The sequence below is a fragment of the Triturus cristatus genome, chromosome 3_2, assembly GCF_964204655.1.
Source record: "Triturus cristatus chromosome 3_2, aTriCri1.1, whole genome shotgun sequence".
Lineage (NCBI taxonomy): Eukaryota > Metazoa > Chordata > Amphibia > Caudata > Salamandridae > Triturus > Triturus cristatus.
Window position 1 is genome coordinate 978,316,021 of NC_140584.1, and position 20,361 is coordinate 978,336,381.

General features: G+C 42.4%; 2 protein-coding genes across 2 annotated transcripts in view; one reads left to right on the plus strand and one right to left on the minus strand.

The window, feature by feature from the left end:
- The window catches only part of NUP88 (nucleoporin 88), a 262,426-nt gene extending 254,568 nt beyond the window's left edge, over positions 1 to 7,858 (minus strand). Inside the window, exon 1 of the mRNA XM_085649559.1 lies at positions 7,480 to 7,858. Coding sequence (XP_085505685.1) covers positions 7,480 to 7,710 — 231 coding nt within the window. The 5' untranslated portion in view covers positions 7,711 to 7,858. The remainder of the gene's footprint in view (positions 1 to 7,479) is intronic.
- A 473-nt stretch (positions 7,859 to 8,331) lies between these two features.
- RPAIN (RPA interacting protein) overlaps positions 8,332 to 20,361 on the plus strand; it is a 53,422-nt gene continuing 41,392 nt past the window's right edge. Inside the window, exon 1 of the mRNA XM_085649560.1 lies at positions 8,332 to 8,487. Coding sequence (XP_085505686.1) covers positions 8,416 to 8,487 — 72 coding nt within the window. The 5' untranslated portion in view covers positions 8,332 to 8,415. The remainder of the gene's footprint in view (positions 8,488 to 20,361) is intronic.

The window sequence follows — 20,361 nt, forward strand, 5'->3', positions numbered from 1 at the left end:
CTCTCTCCCTCTCACACTTTCAAATGCACATCTCACACCCTCTGCTCCTGGCAAGACTGTTCTACTCCGCGACAGCTCCCATTGAAAGACAGCAGGATTACAAGAAAGAAGAGAAGCAGGCATAGGCAGGACCGTCTCATATCCAGACTAGGGTAAAATAACACACTAAAGTCAGTTAAAATGGTGGTAGTTGAAGGTCATCATAGGGTGCCAAACCACAAGTGTGGCTCTTTCACTACAGTAAGGTGGGATGCAACCACAGGCTAGTACCGCCCCCTAAACTGGGCTAACTGCAAGGTGAATACGAATTTTCAGAGGTAGCCATCTTGGTGATGGCATGCCTAGATATTGTGGGACAGGGTGATCCTGCATCCCCTGCTTGGTGGTGTCGACTGTGTGGCAGAACGGTCTTGGCACAACCAGCATTAGTTGACGGACCAACCGCACACATCTTTGGCACATCTGGTGACAGACATTCGATGTGTCCCTGCATCCAGAGTCCCTGGGCAAGGTAACCGAGAACTGCCTGTTTCACTCATGTCCTGAGAGCCAAGAGACCTCTGCTCTGAAAGAGTAGAAACCAAATTCGACCCCAAGCACCAGTTGACACACGACTTGCAAAAGCCTGTGTGCTTTTATCACCAACCAGACAGTCTTTGATTGGCAGTCCTGCCCGCCATCCAATACTAAATTGTTTGACAGTGACGCAGGTTACCGCTGTGTACTCTACACTGACTGCTATGATAAATTCTTGACTGTGTTTAAGCATTTTCTTCTGAAACTATTTTCTACTGTACTTCTAAAATGCATTTGCCTGATCATATTGATTCTGGTGGCTAAACCGGTGTAAAGATATGTGTTAATTTTATACATTGATGCAGATTTCCTTATTGATTTGTGATGTCATTTATTAATCATTGCGTGTTCTTAGCAAACGTCTTGCACTCCTCTGTTAAGCCTAAAGCTGCTTGACCACACTACCCCCTAATGGAGCACTTTTGGATTGCATAGCAAGAACTGTCCACTAGTAAGGGAACCCATGGACTCTTTACACGGTATATCAGATTATTGATATATCAGATAAAGAGCCACCTTCCTACATTCCCCAAATCCTCCAGTTTGTCTCAATGGTCACTATTGTATACAGTTATTTAGTAGCTGTTCCCTTCATATTATAGTATAGTCTAATAATATTGTTGGATTAATAGTTTCCATATGTACTTACTCCTTTGAATGCCTTTCCTTTTGAAAGTGTTGTCTTCCTGTGTATGCCTGTGCTTGTTACCCACTCCATAACTTTCAACCCTTCCTACACCTCGTCTTCCCCTAAGGACCGGACATGTTATCGTTTCCATGTGGTCTCCCCTCCCCACCCCTCTTGAAGGTTCTTTAGGTACATTTCCCTTACTTCATATTTTTATCGTAATATTCTTTTCTATCCATATTCAGAAGCTTCATCTTTTTTTCTCTATGTTCCATTATCTTTCATTCTTTGCTTTTTTTTCCCCCTTGACTCCCTTGAACCTCTTTGTCACCTCACCCAGTTTTATTCTCGTACTACAATTTCCATCTCTATTCACACGCTTTCTTCTCCATTGCTTCAATATTGTCTGATACTTCTCTTTTTTTTTAACATTTTTCTTATGGTCTTGTAAATGATTTAATGGAATGTCAGAGAAAAACTCTCCAATCAAAAGACAAAGAGTTCTGACTCACTTATCAAAACTTCATGCACATATTTCTTTTTTTTGCAATTATCACATCTTCGTTGAAGAGAGGATAGGTGAACTATTCCTTTATCCAGGATATGGGAAGAAATATGGGGTTGTAGTTCTATGTCACAAAACCCTTCCTATCCATCTGATATCCTAAAAAATTGACGCAGATGGTAGGTGGTCACTATTCAAACTGTTAGTAGACAAAGTTCCGATTATTATTTTTAATGTATATGGTCCCACTACTCCAGACTGTCAAATCTGGTCTAATATTGCTCAAAAACTCATGCAAAACCCTGATGAAAACCTTAGATTAGCTGGTGACTGCAATCAACTTGTTGACCCGTTCACTGATAAGAAATGCACAACCCATTACATTCCAAACAAACCTCAACAAATCCTTTGGCCGCGCCCTTGTACAGCGTACCATAACTGATGCATGGAGATTTTGCAAACCTATGTAAATATTCATATTTTCTCCAGTACACACACACAATCAAGGATTTACTATTTTTCATCTCTCACAATCTAATCGTAAACTTACACTCCACAGATATAGGCTCTATAATTGCATCTGATCATGCCCCTGTTTTCATAAAATTGGACATTCTAACTAATCCTACCTCGCCAACACGATGGAGATTTAACAACAGACTACTTACTGTTATACACTTCATTTACTTCCTTCTTCACCTCATTCTTTCATGAATGCTGTCATTTTAATTCCACTGATGACATGCCCTTTCAAATGATATGGGATGCATTCAAAGCCTCAGCTTGAGACTTTATTATTAACTTCATATCCAGAAAAAGAAAAATCAGCCCGATCTCAACCCAAACAACTTTTTGAAAATATAAAAAAATTACAACCTTCTTACTATACCTCGAGATCCCAGCAATGTTTACAGCAACTTATTAGGGCCAAACTTCAATTTAACAAACTATCCACTGATACCACAACTACATATTTACTCAGTTCTACAGTGGCCAAAGTAAACTTGGGAAATTACTGGCCAAATACCTTGAAATTAAACAGAATAAATAGCAAATCGAATCAATCACAGGCAACACTAATATTTCTCATCACAAATATTCCAACATTCTCAATTAATTTGTGAATTTCTACCAGAATCAATACACTATAACACTTCCAATCTGATCCTGACATTCTACAATATCTCTCCACTATTCAGAAGACTTTTGACACAGATTGATTTTTCCTCTTTAGAATCCAATATCACACACACAGAACGTCATACTTCATTACAATCACTGAAAAAAAAGTCAAAGCCCTGGGTCCAGACAATTTTACAATTGAATTGTACACCCATTTTTTCTACATTAATTCTACCCAAACTCCAAACTCCATGCTTTCATTCACTCTTTCAGCTGCTCATGTAAATCCTCCAACTCCTTCCTAGACACACTCATTTGTCTTATACCAAAAGAGGGAAAGGATCTGAAATATGGTAAAATCATAAACCTATCTCATATAAACTATAAAATATTCTATACAGCAGTAACTAGCCTTACATCTAGAATCCCTTCAGATTTTGCAAAAGGCAATGCACATCAAACAACACTAGCCAATTTTTTGATATTTTATTAAATTCCCCAGATAAGTTTGAACCCCAGGTAGCAATCACTTAAGATGCTGAAAAGGCTTTTGACCATGTCCATTGGTCGTTCCTATTTCATACCCTTACTTGGTTCAGATTCGGCCCGAAAATTACAGCTTTAAATTCCCTGTTTGCACCTCTATCAGAGCTACCATTTTCGCTAACAGGCTATCCTCCTCCTATTTCACACTGGGGAGAGGAGTTTGTCATGGATGCCCACTACCTCCTTTCCTCTTTAATTTGGCCTCAGAAACATTACTATCAAACCTAAAAAAAAAATCCAAAAATGCACGGATTTACCCACAAAACTCAACAGTTCAAACTAGGTGCATACGCCGACGACATTTTACTATTCTTCGCACAACCCTATTCTTCGATCCTCACTTATTCATCAGAAGTAATCTCTTATGCCCAGGCATCTGGCTACAAATTAAACAATGAGAAATGTGAAATATTACTTCTATATAAATATACTTTTAAACATGATTTCATATTCTCTAATTTCACATTGCAGTCGAAACTAAACAAAAATCGTGGGCTTCAATTTTCCCCAATCCCTTAAAACCTCCATCTCTATAATCATGGAAAATTGCATACATACGATGGTATATGGCACCCTCTACACCTATCTTGGTGGGAAAACCTAGATACTATTAAGATGACACTACTACCCATCATTATCTACACTATTTCCAACATTTCTTTAAATATTCCTTTTAAATTGTACACAAAAATCTATTACATACTTTCCTCTTTTCTATGGAATGGTAAACGACCCCATATGTCCTTATTAAAATTAAAATGTCCCTAAAGAGAGGGCAGCGTAAACTTTCCCAATTGCTCAAAATATCACAAAGACTTTATACTAAAACAATCCACATATAAGACCTCACAATCAATGCACTATTACCTCTTGTGGGTTTATTTAGAGCGTGACTTCCTCTCGCCCTTTTCATTCCATGAATACCTGACATTCACAAAAAACCTCAGCAACTGTCTACCAAAATGTTAAACATTTCTTCAGCCTATTAGAACCTATATTATTATACCTTTCCAAAGATCACCACGCTTTTTATCCAATCCACTATTTGGTACAATAACTCCATACAAATTAACAATAGGCCTATTTATTGGATAACTTGGCGAGCAAGGGGATTAAAATGGGTTAATCAAATTGTTTATTCAAGATTCTCTTATCTCCTTTGCACACACCCAAACATCTTTCAGATTACCTCCCTCATTTCATAATAAATTCAAACTTTTACGAGACACTGTACTCAATACTTACACTCACTTTAAATCTGATCTCTCACCCATCCCACCTCAAAACGCTCATCTTGTTGATTGCCTCCGTACAAATCGAAAAAGCCTCAACCATCTACTCACACAGCATTTCTATAGCTAGAGTTTAAACAAATACGGAATTATCCTGGGAGTGGGATTTAGACATAACCTGACCCGTTTTAGAATGGGAACAGATATTAACAGCAAACATTTACTCTTCACGTCTCTCATTTTTGGCCACAAATTTGGAAGCAGATTAATTCCATCTTTCACTCAAATGTTATATATTCTATCTCTAATATTTTCTTAGGAGGCATAACTGATGATTTGTTGTACCCTACTATCAACATAAGAATATTAGATTAACTACTGGCAGTTGCCTTTCAACAAATAATGAGAAACTGAAAAATGTAAACTCAATTGTTATTCAAAGCATGGTGGTATGCGGTCTGTCATAATCACAGATTAGATACGGCTTATATGCACCCCTTAACATTAGATTTAAAAAGGAATGAACTGTGGACTCCAATTACAGATCTTCTGGACAAATATGCACAACCATCGTTTACCTTCCCACCTCAAGCACAAGAAGTTCTTCATCCTCCTTGACTTTCCGTCTATGATGTTAATTCTTAATATTATATATCATTCCATAGGTCTTGCTATTTATTTCACGTGTGTAATCAAAATTTTTTCCCCTTTCTTTTTAAAATCTGTATTTTAACATCCTAGTGTAGCTTCCTTTCATATCTAGAGCACTGTTTGTAATCTATTCAAACATAATAAACATATTTAAATAACTTAAAATAAAGTACTATGTTGAAAAAAAAGTATGCAGTTATTGACAGACCTGTAGAGCAAAGGAATAGTGAAGCATCCACTATACCAGCTTGAGCAGGGGTGCTGCGGGGGTAGTCTAAGTTGTTTTATGGCCTTCTCAAAATTGATCAGTGCCCCTCAGGTGATTAGAGAACAGAGGCAAAAACTAATAAGCACTGCACAGTTAAATTACTATGACAGATGTGGGGTGGAAGTCAAAGGTTGCCAAAGAACCCATAAAGACAGATCTAAAGAAATTATTAAAATGGCTTTTAAAAATATATGGTTTAAGAAAATGGAGTGATAGCTTTCGAAGTTAGGAAACTAGACTACAAATAATTGGAAGAAAGGAAAAAAAAGAAAAAGAGAGAAGGCTGGAAAAACGGTACAAAAATGGAAATAAGGAAAGGGAGATGAAAGGAACAATAAGGAAGGGAGGAAGGAAAGAATGAATGAATGGTGGAAAGAAAAGCAGCAAGAAGAAAAGAAGGCAAAGTCAACAAGCATTGAAAATGCAATAGGCCTCGCCTTTTATTAAGTTAAAGCCATTTGCTTTGCTAATGGCATTATATAGCAAAGCAAATGGCTTTAACTTAATAAAAGGCGAGGCCTATTGCATTTTTAATGCTTGTTTTAAAGTGCTTCATCCGGGATGGACGTCACTCTGCACTGCCGACTCTGGTGCAGGAAACCAGGGTTCGAGCCTCGAGGTCGCGTCCACTTCATGTGATTCTGGGCAAATCACTTAATCTCCCCGTGCCTGAATGTGTAATGTAAATACGGTGCTATGTAAAGCGCACCAATACCTTCGGGTCGAGTTCGCGCTATATAAAATATGCAAAAAAAAAAAAAAAGAAGAAGAAGGTGGCCTTACCGGTACCAAAAAGCAGCGGAGCTTGAAAGAGCAGTCTCTTCCCTGTCCAGAGCCCTCCTACAGAGCACCACGCAGCCTCGGCGCTGCACCTTCCCGTCCCACCTCCCTCTCTAAAACCCGCAGCTCCCCGAACCTCCAGCCATGGCAGAGGTAGAGCCTCCCCCGTCGCTGATCAACGACTCGGACCCCACAGCTTCCAACACATCTGCCCGGCTGCTGGCCTCCCCCGAGGGGCGACGCTAGCCTACGAGAGCCTGATGATCATGGCGCTGCTGCCCATCTTCTACGGAGCCCTGCAGAGCGTGACCTGCGCCAAGAGCAAGGTATGGAGCTTAGAGGGGTATGGTGTATGTAGGAATAGAGTGAATTGGCCATGTGTGTGCAGGAGATAAATGAAGGGATAGTCTTTTTCTCTTTTAGAGCCGTCCCAGTTGGACTGGCTCACGAGCCGTCCCAGTTGAACGGACTCGCATGACTGGTTTCTTATCATTATGGGGCCATGGCCCCATAAATATAAGAAAACCTTTTACGTCAGCAGTAAGTCGGGGCAGCCAGTCCAACTGGGACGGCTCTAAAAGAGAAAAGTGTACGTCACGAGACGCTCCTTTCCAATGGCTGGCCACCGTTTACCATAAACGGTGACGCTAGCCAATGGAAAGGAGGGGCGGGGCTTAAAGCCAACTAGAGAAATCTAACCAAAACATTAAATCTCGCCAGCGAGACTGCGCATGTCTTACGCCAGGCGAGACCTAAAAATAAAAATGTACCCGGCTCTCGGCCCCCAGAATATGCAGTTTAACACGGACTGTGTGGTGGGTCGGTTCATGCGCTCTTAGAGCTAAATCAGACACTGACTTGGCTCTGACACGCCTCTTTCTGCGAATTCTCCGGCTTCCCCGCCTCTATGTATGATGTGCAGGTTACCTAGACAAAGAATGCCGTTAACTTGTCAAATTTGTAAGTCGCGCATCTTACATATGGCTTACAGATGCTTTTCCGACTTCTCATTCCTGTTGAAATCCGCATGATTGAAGAATATTTAAGCTAAGTGCATATCAAAGGGTCACTTTTACCAAAATGAAGAAGGAAACTAGGATAGTTTGAGACCTTCTGGGCCAGATGTCAGTAGAGACAGTGGCAACATTCACATGCGGTTGCGGGCCCTCACCTGGTAGCGGCAGAGCTCGGGCTCTTCCCCGGTGAGCCCCTTCAAGCTCACGCAATGCAGCCCACCGCGCTCTCCGTCCCACACGCATAGATCGCCGCCCAAAGTGAGCAGCAAGTTTCTAATCAGGTGTCTGCTGGGCTGCCGGATCCCGGCCTCGTCCCGCAGCCGCGCGAACAACACATGATCTGCTAGGGATTCCCGCCACTGCTGTCCACCGCCTGCCGCCATCATACTCCAGGCACCGGCCGGGGGACTGTAAACACTACTCAAACAGCCGGGGCAAAACCAGAACCAATGACACTAGGCAGGTGCGTCACAAACATGCGTCCAACGTCACAAAGAGACGTCATGGAGTCCTGTAGCTCACGGACTCAACTGTAGACTACGGAAACCAGGAAGAGAAGCAGGAAGACTACTGTATTCTTTAGATGGAAACATGACGGCCATATTTGAATGGTTGTCTTTTGTGTATGGCATGGGTAAACTACATTTGAGGAAAAACAAACTCATTTTTATTTGAAACGTTATGATTAAAACTATGTCTAATTGTTATATTCAAAATAATATATGTAAATTTTGGATGTAATTATGTAAAAATGCGGTTTGCGTGACAGCATACAATTTCCACCTTCATAGATTTGAATACGTTTTATATTTTGTTATAAAGGGACCGTTACCTTTAAATTACATTTTAAAATTCTGACCGCATTTGCCTACTTTTTCATTGAACGGCATCTTTCCATTTACTTTAGCAGCAGCTCTAAGTGGTCTACATTTCACAGAATATCCGAAATGTGAACATTCGTCTTCTAGAGCCCTGTGGACCACGATTCCCAGAATCCCTCGTGCAGAGACACTCCGCCTCCAGTGTCAAACAGCTCATAAATTCCCGGGCTCCGAAATTGGCCTCGGTACAGTTAACATCATTGGTGTGCTATGGCGGCTGCTCTAAAACATCGTGCCCTGTACAAGGCTACACCGCCTCCTTGGAAAGAGACCTTCAGAAGGGTGCGTTTTTATATACAAACAACCTGTCGCGTGCATGTTAATGAGTGAAACAATCTCGGATGGGGAACTAGGGTTGGTACAGAACGTTCTTCTGACCCGCGTTCCAAAGTTAGCGTTTGATTGTTGTAGTTTTTCGAACGTTCTATTGACCACTTATTTGATCGTTTGATTCTTACCAGGGATTTTTCCGCTTTCTTTTATCTAGATCTTTGCTCAGTTAGTTTGGGAGGATGCAGTTATTCTCAATCGGAACATTTGTGTATTATGGTCTCTCCCTGCAGAGCGAGTGTGTTTATTCTCTCGCCCTCCCTCTCTCCTCTTGTTCCGTGAAACTTTTATTTGACGTTTGTTAATCTTTTCGCCCATGCTACTGCTACAATTTTTGCCATGTATTTATTGTAAAGTGCCAGCACAGAAGTGATGTTATCACCTATGTTAAATAGCACACGTAAGGATTTGGCAATTTTTCTTGATTCAGATTTGTTACAATTATGCAGCATTCTTATACTTCCTTAATGCTTGTTGCGAACTGTGACCCTAGAATAGTAGTTTCGAGAATTTTGCTAACTTGACTTCAGTGTTTAAGATTGCTGCCTTGTCGGACGCATTGTCCTTTTTTAATTTTTTTTTAAGGGTAGATTTCAGACGTTCTCACACCGGTTGATTATGCCGGCTAAAAAATGTATACCCGCATTGGCAAAACCAATAGATATGGCACTTTTTTATTTATTACGTGCACGACAATTCAGTGTGCAAAATTATGAACCCGAAGGAGCACCAGAGGTACACCCGCCCTTGCAGTGAAGTGCAATCCTTTATGGCGGCTGTACAGATGTGATTAGAATACCATGTTGCTAGGAGTGCAAAAAGAGCACAGTTTTGTGTCGGTTTTATGTTTCAAAGTTTTGTATGACCTGCGCACATCAGCTTTATTATTCTGTGTAACATGTCTTCGCTTCCTCATTCTTGAGGAAGAAAAGTGGGGAGAATAACCAAGTTTGGCTACTCAGAGCAAACGGAAGTCCTTCTATCTACCACCTCCGTGTGGGCTGACACCTGGTGGCCCCCCTCCCACACCCACGGATCACGTCCACAACCTCTTTATCATGCTAGACTCCTTCCTCACCATGAACCGACAGATCGCTTTATCTTGCACGTGCTTAAACACACTCCGCAAGACCTTCAAATGGATCACACCAGAATCTAGAAAGACAGTCACTCATAACCAGCAGCCTAGACTATGGGAACGCCCTCTATGCCGGAATCAACAAATATCTGCTCCACAAACTCCAGACCATCTAGAATGCTGCAGCCAGACTCGTCCTCCGCATCCCACAACAAGACCACATCACCCAGCACCTACAAGACCTCCATGGCTCACCGTCAAAAAGAGTGACTTTCAAGCTGCTCACTCACGCCTACAAATCCCTCCAACCCCAGTACCTCAACAAAATAATCTATTTCTTCTTCACTTGCCCTGGCTGAAATCCCTCGCATTCGCAGAGCCTGAACGGGAGGAAAAGCCTCCTCCTACATCGCAGCCAAGACCTGGAACAAACTCTCCCTCTGCATCAGGCAAACCCCCCACACTGCAGGCATTCAGGAAGAGCCTCAAGACCTGGCTCTTCTGCTGAATCTGAGCTGCCTGAATTCCCCCTCGCCCCCCAACACCTTGAGACCCTCACGGGTGAGTAGTGCGCTTTACAAATCCCTGATTTAGGCAGTATGCAGGTGACCTCATGGTGTGCCAGCAGCAAAAGGAGAAAATGAAGGATGGAATGCTGAACAATGTAAATATTCACCCCCGGTCACAAAGATCTGCGTCTAATCCATCATTCGTTTGCTCACTTACCAAGCCATATGCAACTTGACCCTCTTCCTCATGGGAACAGTCCAGCCTGAACTGCCAAGCCAGGTCCTCCCTGGAACGGAAAACCGCCTTCTGGGACCAGTTTCGGGGAATCTCCCCTCGCCAGGCTAGCTTGAATCCAGTGGCACAGTGAGCATGGGACCCATTTCTGGGCATACCCTTCCTACTTAGGGTGACAACAGCAAAAGAAACCGATGATTGAGTGCTGAAAACCTTGTGACATCTCGTGGCATCACAGGAAATTGAATCAGAGGAAGTGACATGAAAAGCCATGCCTTTACCAGGAGTGGCATCACAGGAAGTGAAATCAGGTCGTAAGACCTCGCACGTTTATCTGATCTATCGTGAGTACATTTGAGGGCATTACACGCATACACACCCGATTTAGCAGAGGACTTGCGTTTTTGTAAACTAAACATAAAATTATGTTGCCTTTTGCCAGCGTAAAGCTTCCTTTACTTAAGGATTGAACAAACTAACTCTACTGCTAGCAGACCTCACCAGCATAATATTCCATATGCAGCAAATTTCCATGTAGATGTGATTGCTTTAGCTGCCTGTGCTCTCCAGAGGTGAGGCTGCTCTCCAATGCAAAGTAAGTTTACTCAGCACAACCCACCACTTGATCAGGCCTTGCAAAATCATAAAAATGGTACTAGAACTGCAGGTCTAGTGACTTAAATATTCTACTTAGTTTATTGCCATCAGGGCAGGAATGTTTCTCAAACTGTATTTAAAAACCATCACTTTTAATAAATGCATAACTAAAGCATGAAGTGTTAGCACACTGTCATTTGTAATCGGCAGATTGTACATTGAAATGGCGACAGTTTCCCATTGACATGCATCATTACTGATTAAAACTATTTAGTGTACAAACAATGTCGAAGTAGTTTCTGTAGATATGTGTCCTTTGCACATCACCAAGTAAAGTGTTCTGGTTTGTTTTGCTCCTATTTAATTCTTTGCATCACACTTTTTAATTACAAAAAATGTGCTTTTATAATGCCTGATATATTCTGAAATATTTACAATATTAATTTGCAGGCTATTTATTTAAAAGTTGTGTGTTAGAGAAAAACGATTCACATCTTCCGACATCTCACTTGACAAAAAACCCCAACTCTAGTAAGAGAGAAAAATAAACCTAATTTTCAAAGCCGCAATTAGTTAAGACAGCCTGACATTTGACCTCTTTCCTTGAACAGACAGCAAATTCGTCAAGATAAAAACAAGATTTAAAGGCATCTTCATTGCTCATTCACTTTCTGGATGAACAGAATACCTGTTCCTTTCCAGCCTAAGTTTACTAGCCAGATGGGACTAGTAGGTGCTAAAAATAGCTAGACCTGATAAAAGTTTACTTGCAATTGCAAGAGGGCAAGTATATTTTTCGAGGCCTGTTAATTTCTGTGGTGGGCACCTGCACTCATTTTAGCAGTTTTGAGCTCATTTCATCAATAGACCATTACCCAAAACAAAATGGAAAGGGAAGCAAGAGATGGGGAAAACAAGGCAGAAAATAGGATGAAAAAAGAACCAGCAAGTGTATATTAGTGAAAGATAAATGTTATGACAATTTTGGCATTCAGCAATAGGACCCTAAGAAAAAGTTTGGGCCTCTGCATTTGTTGATAGCTCACCCTGGAATTGGTGCAACTAGAATACCCACACAAAGATTGGACCATAAATCTCACAGTAAATGGTATCCTCTTCACACCACAGTTCGTGTAAGCCACCCAGTCTCCATAGATGAGAAACAAATGGTGACAAAGGTAACCAACAAGAAAAAGGTACATGCAAATCCGGTCCTAACTAGCACTGGCAGAAAATATTGTCTTCACAAGAAAATCTAACTTGTTTGATTAGAAAATCTGCCCGAGTGGGGAGATGTAAGAACAGCAAGAAATGCCACAAACTATGGCCAGTATTTGGAATCTACACTAGACTATGCTCGCTAATAAGATATTGTCATATCCCAGAAATGTTACACTGCTAAAAAAGTGCATTGGAGTTGGCCTCCTTGTTTACAGTAATACTGACCTGTCGGCTCACCTATTCACTGTAAAACTCGCCCTGCAGGAGTAGGCCCTAAGTTAGCACATATCTTTAATTTCGTACATGGCAGAACTCAATTACTTAAACTTCCTATCATAACAACAAAGCTACCCTGTATTATAAAAGAGTACATAACAAACTTTACAGAATCTCTGCAGTATGTAGTTGTGAGAAGGGCAAAAAGCGAGACCATCCATACCCTGGCAGGGTAACAAAGTGGCAAAAAGCAACTTGTCTTCCTTTTGAAGGAAAACAGTTCATCAACATTTAGTGATTTGGAATTGGTAAATAAAGCACATAATTTCAAATGTTTGGAAACCATTTTTAGGTCTCGTCTACGCAGCACGCAAGCGCTGCTTAGGATGGGACCTTTACAATCGATCACCACTTTTGCCTAAACGTGTGCATGTTTTGCATTGCTTTGTATTGCAATGCGTGCACGTTTGGAGTTTCCCTTGCGGGAGCGAGCAGCGCCGCAGTCTGTTAGTAATTATCTTCAAAACAGATGGTGCCGCTGCTCAGTTCAGCAAGGGAAACGCTGTGTGTGTCTGGTCCCCATGCACGTCCCCTCCACCCCACCTACACAAGAGTGCGCATCGCTTTAACTTTCACGGCCACGCTTGTTGTAATTTAGCATTTGCTGCCCGCCGTTGACGCTGCTGGTTTTTCTTCCCTTCGCCCTCTCCTCAGATTCTCCGACTGCCTTTCTCATTCCCCTTGCCCGCTCTCCTCTCCATATGTGCTGCAGCTGGTTAACTGCGCGGTCCGCCTCTGACGCACTTATTTAATTTGCCATGCGGGGCAAAACATAGCGTTTCGCAGCACTATAGCAGTGTGCTTTCATTTTATGCACCGTCTGCCTCGTAACGCGCATGTTTAGTTATTTAATTAGTTTCGCGCAACACATTTAGGGGTGTATGCAAACCTGCCTATAGCTCTAAAACTGCAAGCCTTTGTCACCGCCTCTGTAGTTTAGGAGCCTGATTTGATGGGGGAGTATCCGCCCTCATGTAAGCTTTGTGGGGCATTTTTGGAGTGCGCCCTATAGAAGCAGAGCACAAGTAGCCAGTCGCTTCAGACTCCTTTACCTCCCCCCCCCCCCCCCCCCTCCACCTTGTGTGTGGTAGCCCGGGCTGAGACTGCTTCCCGGGCACACACAGCCGCACCCCAGTACTTTACAGGTCTTTAAAAGACCATTTGAATGTTTGAGACTTAGTTGTTTTTTCACCCCTTCTAAGAGCCTCTGCATCTACACTCTGCCTATTGGTTGAAGATTCAGCTGCCCCCCCCCCGATATTGCCCCTGAATCAGGCTGGTGATATTGGTGATGTGTGTTGCGGTGCATTAATTGTGTGTGCACGTTGTGCCCTGTTTTGCTGCTCTGTGTTACTCATTGTACCTGCTCCACGTCGTCCGTGCCCCTCCGACTACAAGCGCCAATGCCTGGAAGCTGCGCCTCTAAAACACTAGAACCTCATAACACCAGTTGACTCAGCCATAAATACAAATTAACTATAACTGGAGGGCTCTGGGTAGGTGTTTGTAATGTGCGTGTGTGCTGCGCAGTGCGCGTGCACCCGTGACACCGAGTTGAGAGGGGCCGGGCCACACCAACAAGCCCTCTACTAAGAGCAGCCATCTGTCCACTGTTGTGGCCTCTGACACAACCACACACCCACAAACTGAGAGAGCATCGAACAGCAACACACCCACACATCGACTGGCATAAACACACCACACAACGCACAGAAAAGACAGATTCACCAAGCATGTTACACTACACAAACACACTGGAAGGTAGTGACATGGGACCCACCGACTTATGCTACACACACAGGCCTACAATGCATACAACAAACACGTACTCCTAAAAACACACTAGGACACAGCTTAACCAAGCAGCTGCCCTACACAAGCACACAAAGGGCACATGGGTACACAGTTACCCAGAGTATTACACCTACACACAAGCGACACAGGCCTGCTACTCACTCTAAAACGAGCATTGGCATAGCCAATAGGTCTCGCTTTTGTGACCTTAGAAGTATTTAGTTATGCAGCACAATATCCTTGGTGCAACAACATCAACCGTTGCATGGCTAAACACTTGTAAGGTCCCAAAGGCAAGACCTATTGGCTATGCTAATGCTTGTTTGTTGTGTTGTGACCGATTTAGATACTTTTGGATGAGCAAGCACGATTATGCAAGGCATTTCTCGTTTGAAGTGAAAAATGCAGTTGCAGCATCTACCTGCTGCCCCGCACCTTCCTCGTGTGCCACAAATTAACGACAAATCATTTACCTTTGAAGTAAAACGAGAGAAATGGAGATTTCCATCTAAAGGAGGAAATTAATAATGTGAAAAGCCCGTGATTGATCCCAGCTTGACCAAATTGTGTTATGATAGGCAAAGTTCTCTTGTGCTTGATTCAACAGTCTATAATGTTGCACCATGTATAAGAATCTAGGCCACATAAACGATGCAATTTACCTTCTCGTGGCTTCTACTGGCAAGCCACAATCTAACCTCCTCATGCACCAAGAATTTAAGATAAAGCTTCAACCTTTGATGTGAAATAGGAGAAATAAAGCGATGTCCTTTTAGTAGCCGAATTACAGTGAATGCAGAAAACCTGTGCACTGCACATGAACTCTATATGCCAGGTGGGGAGCAGTGGTGACCATTGAGGGCTGGCACCCTGGAGCATTGCTCAATTGAAGATGGTTGTTGCCCTAAACAATATGATCTGAAGGTGCCGTTTCTTTGTGTGCTGTTATGAACCCCATATGCCAGGAGGGGGCCATGGTGAAGTGAGCAGGCTGTTGCCATGGAGCAGCGTACAACTGTAAAGAGAACCAAACCGTTACTCACTGAGGAAGAGCAACAGTTTTACTACGTAACCATCCAGGAGGACCCGAGACCTGCTACCGGATTCAGGGAGGCTCACCTTGTAGGCGTAGGAGCGCCTCCATCATAGCATTGGGACCTCTACTCTGACACGCTACAGTGTGGAGGCACTCTGACTTTCTAAGACTTTTTGCTTTCTAAGACTTGAATTTACTAGCAGTACCTAACTGGAATGTCACCTCGCGTATATGCGGAATAACCATGATCCTTTGACTGGGAAGTGGGACTGGAGAGCTGACGAAAGTAAGTGTCCCTGCCTTAAGGAGACTGTATATTTCTTGTAAACCAAATGCCTGAGTGAATGCCCATATACAACCCATGTAATCCCTACCCATGGTTTGTGCTGCCTTGCACTAGGGTTTTTCTTTTCTTAGAAAGACACACAAAACGATACTATGAGACTATTTCCTCTTCGCATGTAGTCTACAGCACACATGTCAAGAGGAAATGACGAGAAATAAAGATTTTGGTGCAAACCTATGTTTACAAGTCTTTGTAAATATGAGTTTGCATCGAAATATATTGGTGGGTTCACGGGAACGTCCTAGCACCACCTATGTAATGCCTACATGACACATGTAAATGTAAGGCAGGGCAATGTGCTACCATGTCAGTTATTTTACAAAGCCGCACAAACTGGATTTGTGTAGCACTGTAGACCCCAAAATAGATTTTGCATCAGGGTTGTGCACAAAAAGTGATGCAATCCGATGCAAATTCTGGACCCCAACTTATACTTTAACACAAAATTCTGACACAATCAAATTTGCAACAAGGAGAAACAGGGCAGTAAATCTGTTCTGCATAGTTGGTAAAGTCTGAATTTTATAATATCTTATGGGGTTAAGGCACCTGCTCCAGATATCTATGCTCCTCGTAAATCCGATTGAACAGTAATAATATTAAAATAACTCGTGGTTAACACATTTGCTGGAAAGATCGGTTTTGTTTAGTCACAGTTTTGACTCAAAGTAGCATACAGGCTTGATGGGTCTTCTGCAGAGCACATCGTGTAACATGCAGGTAACATTTCTAGTTTATGTAGCTAGATAAGTAGGTGACTGTTTTTAACAGAGTTCCTTTTGTTACTTTCAATTGGATTGGAAACCTTCTAATATAGCACAGTGAGCTATGAATGATGAGACTCCTACACCTTGTAACCCTCTCTTACGCAACCTATTCTAAACATTAATTTAGAAACGTGTGTGATTTCATGTCCATAAGTATATGTGTTATGTAAAGCTCTCTGACACTCTGAATTGGGATGATCAGCTCTATAAAAGAAATTACATTAAAAAAAATAGTGTGTATATATATATATATATATATATATATATTCTCCACAAAAGATGTCCTGTGCTTTGAGGACGCAACTTCTTGGTGATTTGATTATTAAAACCTTTATTCACACACTGCCAGCAGTTTCAACAGAGTAAAATTCAATGTCCCTGACGCGTTTCGAGGCAGCATGCCTCTTACTCATAGGGGAAGCAGCCAGTGCGCGGTTGCGCATTACAACTTTTTTATCCATTGCTTTTGCATGCCGCTCACAGGTGAGTATTTCCAACAGCATGCTGGGGGTTGTAGTGCTTTCATACCCTTCAGTGGGTGATTTCCTTGCCTCCAGTGGCTTCCGAGTACTGACTTGTTTAAATGTTTTTTCGATATTGATTTATGATCCTCCAGTGGGTTTCATGTAGAAAGGCTGGCATTATTCTGGAAAAATCGCCATGCTGCATATCAAGCCGGCATAATTCCAGCTCGCAGTCCCACCACTCCTTTCCACGGGCGGTGCATCACTCCACGGCCAGACTGCTGTGTTGAAAATATCGGAAAAGCATTTAAACAAGTCAGTGCTCGGAAGCCACTGGAGGCAAGGAAATCACCCACTGAAGGGTATGAAAGCACTACAACCCCCAGCATGCTGTTGGAAAATACTGACCTGTGAGCGGCATGCAAAAGCAATGGATAAAGACGTTGTAATGCGCAACCGCGCACTGGCTGCTTCCCCTATGAGTAAGAGGCATGCTGCCTCAACGCGTCGGAGATTGAATTTTACTCTTTTGAAACTGCTGGCAGTGTGTGAATAAAGGTTTTAATAATCAAATCACCAAAGAGTTGCGTCCTCAAAGCACAGTACATCTTTTGTGGAGATTATATATTACTGGGACCGAGCAACACATCCAACTTTCTTACAGTGGATGCTTATCTATTACATACGGTGTCTGAAGGTCAAAATCATGCTTTTAAGTACATGTGAAGTGCTAACAAGATGTGAGTTTGTTTCCCTTCCACTGCCTTTACATCGGGGGTATAGGCTACAGGTAGATTCAAGCCTGGATACTTGGACAAAGCAGTCTGGCCTTTGCTATAGCTCAGCTGGAGTCTGAAATACCAAAGCCTCCTTCTCATATAAACGTTGCTGCTTAGAATGTGTTTGAAAATCACACCAGGAAGAGTTCAGCATATTATACAGTGGGGCCAAGCTTCTTGTCAGGGTGGACAGCATCCACCCCGTGAAAGTAGTGGGTGGACACCGTGTACCTGCTTGTACCTCCGACTTACACCCTGCCAATCACGATGCCAATTGTCACATGTTGTTCCTCAGAACAGTGTTTGGCAGTGCAGGTATCGTAGGCCAGGCTGCCTCAATCTGATATACTGGTTTGCGGCGTCCTCCACTCCAAGTCAAGAATAGCTTTATTCGGTTAAAAATTTTAAAACCATCCAAGCATACGACAGTATATCATGTTGCAAATAGTTACAATTACAGTAATCTGAAAAATCCAATACCAAATAAACACAATTAACGATGTTTCATAAATAGTAAATAATACAATATAATTAGCACATAATCACAATAAAAAGTATGTCGTCAAAATAATTCTACAATTTTTACATATCCCATAAAACCAAAACTAATTCATTAATCCACATTCTCCAACTATCAAACAAAACTAAAAATGAGGGAGGTTCCCAGAGGACTGCACCCTATTTCTACACCTGATCGTCCCTGTGATATAGCTGGCTACCCCGAAACATGCCAATGGTGACCCTAGCATTTGCAGATAAACCAATGCGGGCCTCACTTGCTCAAAATTACGGTTCTTCAAAATAGGGCAGATAAATTTCTTGCGCTGCAAAGTGTAAAATTTGCAAAAGAAAACCATATGCAGCGTGTTTTGTTCTGAGGTGTTATCACAGGGACAGGGCCCCAGGGTTCCCTCTTTGAAAAAACCTTTAGGGTAAGCTAAAAGCCAGGGAAGCATGCCATGCTTGAACCTTATTAACAACAGATGGAATGGTTTGCTTATATAGGTCAGGTATGGCTGAATCTCTCTGCCTATACTTAGCATGACAAATCTCCTGACTGTCGGCTTACCCCCACTCAGTCATTTACCACTTAAGTTAACCAGTTTATTTCTGTATAAAAAGCAGTTTATTTAATGCCACAATGTGCCAATAGACTTTAAAAGTCTGTAAGGGGAAGAGAAGAGGTAAAACGTCTGGAAAGGAAAAAGGAATAAAAGAGAAATTGATAAACTCAGGTGAAGGGCTTGGGCAAGTGGAGTCACAGAAGAAAGGCAACATTTTAGGTCTGTCAGATTTCCTACTTCCAAGCATGAAAATCTCACTCGGTCCATTTTTATTGCTTTGGATTCTGGTACTTGTAGTCCTCCTCATAATTTCCCGACCTTTCTGTAGGTAAAAGAGAACAGCGAATGTAACCTACACGGTTTCTGGTCTGTATAAATGTGTTGCAGTGAAATGTGCATAGGCACTTCAGTTTGCAGTCTGAGACTTGGAGCTATTGGGATGCTGAAACATAGAGAGGTGCCCTTCTATAAAAAAAAAAAAAAAGTTATGCGCCTGCCAGCCCTCATTAAAGAAAGTGCTTTAACATAAAGCGCGGCTTCCGGGTACAAAAAAGTTATGTACGCGGCAGTCCTTGAACCCGTATGTTAAGCATGTCTGAAAATGAACCGATGCAAGACTGCAGACCACACACACACACACAGACACAACTACTGATGGAGAAGGAGTGAAGGTTGTGTGAGGGTAAACAAGGAAAGAAAAAGGGGAGGGAGATATTTAATAGAACCGTCTACACTGGCATCTGCTTGCATTCGTAAAGAATAATCTGATTCAAGCTTGAGATCCAAGGAACTGTCAAAACATCTTAAAATATGTACAACCCCCATCACTGTGTGTAGCACAGTATGGAACTTTTGTACCCACAAAATCGCGTCCATGCCTTCACGAACTGTCCTGAAGTGTCCAGTTGTGACCAGCAGGTAAGGGCAAGTTAACAGTTGTGGTTAACTGGATTTAAGCTAAGGTGTGAATGGGACATATCTGACTTAGCTACACTCTTTGGTTGTCATGTCGTTATTTAAATCAAAAGCAGTTTTTAATGGAAAGGTGCCAAAATACATTTAAAGAGATAAAGTACATAATCGCCCACCATTATAATATCTTGAAAAAAGGCTGTTCTGTCTGTGATGTGGTAAAGCAGAGATCTCTCTACAATTGACAGATCTAAGCTCAGCTCAATGCATTGCGAACAAGAGTGCATGCAGCAGAATATATCCGATAACGTGCCGCTAGCTGGGTGAAGGTAGAGCGTTCACGTACGCTTGAGGGCGCGTGACACGGTGAATTCATATAGCTGAGCTACACAGCGTTTTTTACGATTGGTAAGGTGGGAGGGGGTCAGGTGGCAGCAGCCACGTCTGATAATTCGCCCCACGAAAGAGCGCTTATGATTAGCAGTCTGGAGTAGGGCTTGATTTGCCCGCTGCCACCCAAATATTATCTTGCCAGTGAAGTCCTGTGGAAGTTGATTTCTTTATTGGTGGCCGGAGGTGGGTGAGGAGGTCCTCATGTGCTCAGGACATTCTAAACTCAGCCAGCAAGCTAACAAACAAAGGGGGACATAACTGGCCATATGAGCCAGCACAAAATTCAAAGACAAGGTCACTCTAGTCATACAGTCGGATTCTCCTCTTCGAGAGGGCCGTACCAATGACCTCAACC